Source organism: Mandrillus leucophaeus, unplaced genomic scaffold (genome assembly GCF_000951045.1).
Source record: "Mandrillus leucophaeus isolate KB7577 unplaced genomic scaffold, Mleu.le_1.0 Scaffold374, whole genome shotgun sequence".
Lineage (NCBI taxonomy): Eukaryota > Metazoa > Chordata > Mammalia > Primates > Cercopithecidae > Mandrillus > Mandrillus leucophaeus.
The window spans coordinates 1,676,464-1,681,536 of record NW_012103965.1 but is presented as its reverse complement, the minus strand read 5'-3'; the positions used below and the strand labels follow the sequence as shown (position 1 = coordinate 1,681,536).

Here is a 5,073-nt window from a genome sequence, read left to right as displayed (position 1 = left end):
GGGTTTCACCATGTTGGTCAGGCTGGTCTCGAACTCCTGACCTCAGGTGATCCACCTGCCTCGGCCTCCCAAAGTGCTGGGATTACAGGTGTGAGCCACCATGCCTGGCCTTTGTAAACTTTTATATGCATTTATTTAATCTGCCATTTTACAAACAAGGAGCTAGGTGTTATACCAGATAAATTGTCCTACCTCAGAGCATTAAATAACTGAATTTGGAATTTCTTGAGTGCTGTAGTATCTCAAACAGCCAATTCCCATGTCATTTATTTGCCATAAAGTTCACATCTTCCTGTGATTAACAGATGGTTATCAAGTACTTTGTAAAAATAAAGACTTGAACAGTGAAAAGCATGATTTCCTGAAATGATAATAATTATTAATAAGTATCCTTACATTTATCAGAGTCTGAAGTTAGAAACTCATCACCAATTGTGAGGCCCAAGAGGAAAGCAGAAAAGTAGGAAGGGAGAATATTTTTTATGAAGAAAATTTAGATTCCTTCATAATTATTTCTTCCCCTGTGGATCTTTTCCCCCTTTTTAGATTTTGCCGAGGCTGTAAAATTGATTGTGGGGAAGACAGAGCTTTCATTGGAAATGCCTATATTGCTGTGGATTGGGACCCCACAGCCCTTCACCTTCGCTATCAAACATCCCAGGAAAGGGTAAGTATTTAGGGCCACCATAAAATGGTGGTTTTTATATGGGAAATTTCCCCCAGTTTAACTATTATGCCATTTCTGTTTTAGACAATTTAAAAACAACCAGAAAAACCTTCATTGGGATCCTCTGTGGCACCTAATATATTGACATGTTTGCTTGGGTTTTTTCATTTTCCAGCTTCTGGAGTTCATTGTATTGGGGCATTGTCTTTGTCCATTTTGTGTTGCTGTAACAGAGGACGTGAGGCTGGTAACTTACAAAGAAGAGAGGTTTATTTAGCTTACTGTTCGGCAGCCTGGGAAGTTCAAGGACGTGGTCCTGGCTTCTGGCAAAGGCTTCTGTGCTGCATCATAACATGGCAGAGAGAATCAAAGGAGAACAGACACAGGCAAGAGGGAGGACCAAACAGGAGGAAGATCCTCGCTTTCTAACAGCCTGCTGTCTTGGAAACTCACTACTGCAAGAATGGCCCCAAGTATTTATGAGAGTTTCACCCCCATGACCCAAACACCTCCTACTAGGCCCCAGCTAACAAGGCCACATCGGGGATCCAATTTCAACATGCATTTTGGTGGAGACAAACTGTATCCAACTATAGCAGGCATTAAATTTCAAAAATATTAATAAGTGAACCTTGAAATAAAACTGTGTCTGGCCATGACATATCAATAAGCATCTGTCTGTTAAATATTACTCAAGTTGCAGCATTTGGTAACCACAGTTACTTAGTTCAAATGTGTCCCAGGGCTATAACTGCTACCTTTAATAGACATAGTGATCAGAAAAGTTAGAGAAAGGACTGAAATGTTTCAATTTTGGGTACCTAAGAGCACATCTCAATGGCCACTGTTCACACTTCACATTCTTCTATTGTTGCTCTCTGACCAGAGCAATTTTTAAATTTTGAAAATGTTCCTTCAGAAATAGTTCTAACTCCGTACCTAAAAATGTTTGCCTCAGGCAGTTTTAATCAACCAAATATTATTTGAAGGGTAAAGACATTAAGAATCTGATAGGTAAAAGCAACAGAGTCAAAGGAGTTTCTTAAGTCACATGAGGAATTGTAGCGGTTTTGCATTTTTATGACTCTTGATAGTTGGAAATTTCCTTTACTATTTTTTAAAGCATTCCCTTTGGATAAGTTAGTAACAGTAACTGACTTTTCTGTCTTGTTATGCTATGGAGGACTGGGGAAACTACCAATTCTAGACCTAGTTTCCTATTTAGATCCCAAAATATGCCCCACACACCAAGGCTCCTGGGAGCCCTTTCTAGCCAGAAATAAGTATAATTTGTGGGTGCTTGTCAAATGAAAGATCATTAGGCTAAACCTAAAGAAAGCTGAAGAGAAACTAATGTTCTAGATCATGCTCACTAGCAAGGAGGGAAAATTTTACCAGTTGATAGATTCATAAATCTTTGTCAGCACAAAATCTGACAGGGCATTATTCTGACAAGACATTACTGTCAATGATGATAAATTGTTTGACTCTATGAATCTCTTCCCCTTTTTAACAAGTCCAGTGTGCAATCTGAAAAGCTCTTTAGGACATCCTGCTTATAGGAAACGGCCTACGTGACCTGTTAAATGTTACCCTTCTTCCACTTTCAGTGATGCACTTTAGGATACCATGGAAACGAAGGGCTATTGATGCCTTGCTAGGGAGTGGGGCCATATGACTAATCTGGGCTCCCCTACGTGTAGGGTTTCTGTATGTGCTTAGAAAGTCACATAGACAAAACAGATACCTTGGTTCAAATTCGGATTATTGCCCATATGCTTTATATTTTTTATTCCAGTGATTTCCCTTTTAGGAATTTATCTGAGGGGAGAATACTCTGTAATTACTCCATAATTTGCAGGCAAATATCATCATAGCATTTTTTAGGAGAGTAAAACTTATTAACAACTTACATTTTTCTCACATTAGAGGAATGGTTAAATAAAGCATGGTGTGTTCATTGGATAAAATATAATGCAGTTGTTGAAAATGATTACCAGGAGTTTTTGCTAACATTTACGGGAACATGCTTATGATATGTGAAAGTTTTTTTAAAAACAAGACATAAAGTTGCATATACTGGAAATAATACCTTCAATATTGAAAAAAATACTATTTAGGAAAAAGGACAGAAGAAAATCTGCCAATATTTTGACAGTGGTTGCCTTTGTATTAAGAATATAAAAGGATTCCCTGCCTTTTTACATTTTTCTCTGCTTTCCAAAATTTCCACATGAATATTATACCTGGTAATCAGAAAAAAAATAGAGGGGCAATCACTCTTATCCTTTACATTTCTCCCGTTTGGACCTCAGATTCCTCAGTAGAAAATTAAACTAGATGCCAGCCTGGGCAATATGACGTCACCCTGTCTTTACAAAAAAAATGCACAGTTTAGCCAGGTGTGGTGATGTGCACCTGAAGTCCCAGCTGCTTGGGATGCTGAGGTTGGAGAATTGCTTGAGCCCAAGAGATCAAGGCTGCAGTGAGCTGTGATCTCGCCACTGCACTGCAGCCTGGGTTTTAATAGAGCAAGACCCTGTCTCAAAAAAGCAAAAAACAGGAAGAAAGAAAGAAAGAAAATTAAACTAGACAAATTATTAGGCCTCTCTCCTTTTTTAATAGTCTTACAAATATATATAAACTATTACTTCATTTCCCATGTTTTGTGTTAAAGATGAACTTTAAAGCAACTTTGAAAAAGAAGAGGATGCCTATAAGTAATTTATAGACTGTTTAATAAGTTAAATAGAGTAGAGGATCTAAGCGTAGATCCCAAGAGGTAAAGGGAATCTTTATCACTTTGGGAAATTTTACTGATAAATAGAAATTATTGTCAGTGCAGTCCATAAATATGTTTTTTATCAGCCTTCTTTCCTCCCTGTCTTCATCTAGCACTATAGCCTGTGTTCCACAGAAAATATAGTCAATAAAATCAACATTCTTTACTAGCTTACTCTAATTTGTGGTTGGCTATGAAGTATTCCTGGTAGAGGTAATAGAGATAGTATTGAACTGGCTATGAGAAAAGAAACACTGTCGTATATGATACACCCCTTTTTCTACTCATTCCAACAACTATGATACAACGTGTTTCCTTTTGAAGCACGTCAGTTTTTTCCTTGAGTGACCAGTTCAAAAGATGATGACAGTTAATATCTTGTTACTACAGAATTTGTACTCAAAAAAGAAGTCTATAACCCAAGTCCAAACCAGATTTCCTTTTCTAAAAAAAGAATTTTCCTCTAAGTTCCCCTTTTTAAATGAGCTCTTTAGCCTGGTTAGTTATGCAGTGCTAGAACCTTAGCTGCATGATCAAACCCAACCTTGCTAGTTTATAGCAGCATTTGACAGCCTCGTGACTCAACCATCCTCTCATGTAGGGAAAAAGTCTCACCTGAAAACCCGTTCTAAACTGAATGTCTTGAGCTGTGCCAATTTGTATTCCAGGCAGCCTAATGTTCCCATCATGAGTTTCAGGAAGGGAAATTCATGGAGGAAGTTGCCTCAGGAGAACCTGTTCACCTCTGGAAGGGAGGAGCAATAAATAGGGTGGGTGATGGACATATGTGACCTTTGCCACCGAGAGGCAGTCAGTGTGGGCCTTGTAGTCCGGGCTCTGCTTTGGGACACAAATATATACTGTGTGAAGTCTCTTGGTAGCATCTATAACCCTGATGCTTCACCCACCTTCCCATACATTAGAGGGACAAACAGAAGGATCCCAGCTCTGTGGTTCTTGATTGATTGTCAGGTAGCAGCCAGGAATGGAGAGGGAAAAATTCTTTTTTTTCTGTTGCACTCTAGATCCTTCCTTTTCTCCTTCTTCTTCATTCCACACCACCCCCGACATGCATCCCTGCACCCTACCCACTCTTTGCTCTCTCTCCTTTCTTATACTTAACTCCTTCTTGCTCCACAGCCTAACATGCTGATTAACAGGACCCCAAAGGTTTGGGTGGGTATTAAGGGGCCTTCTCAACAAAAGCAGCACACTCTTGAGCTTGCTCTTCCTTTTGTTACCATCTCAGATAAAAAGGCCCCATGAGGGAGGAGACAGATAATTATAAACTTGGTATTCTGATAACTCTTATATGGGATCAGATGCAAATGAGTTGTACCCTGTGGGGTTTCAGGCTCTGCTGTGTTATCTTCTCATGGTGAGCTTTTCTGTGCCCTTATCTCATCCAGATCTGGCTTCTGCGTTTCATGTTATTTCTCCTAGCCTCTGTAAAGTCTGCAGCACACTAATAATGCTCTGGCTTTCTGATTAAAAATAAATGGCTTTCTATCAACACTCCTGGCTTGAGGGCCAGCTCACATGTAATCCCTTATAGGATTCCAAAGTTGTTAAATAAATGCAGTTATTTTTGTTTTTGTCATTTTGAAGCATTCAAAAATTTTTC

General features: G+C 39.0%; 1 protein-coding gene across 1 annotated transcript in view; it reads left to right on the top strand.

Annotated features, from left to right (window-relative positions):
• Positions 1-5,073, top strand: part of USP32 (ubiquitin specific peptidase 32) — a 255,762-nt gene that overhangs the window by 239,533 nt on the left and 11,156 nt on the right. Inside the window, exon 29 of the mRNA XM_011990240.1 lies at positions 547-667. Within this exon, the coding sequence (XP_011845630.1) occupies positions 547-667 (121 nt within the window). The remainder of the gene's footprint in view (positions 1-546; positions 668-5,073) is intronic.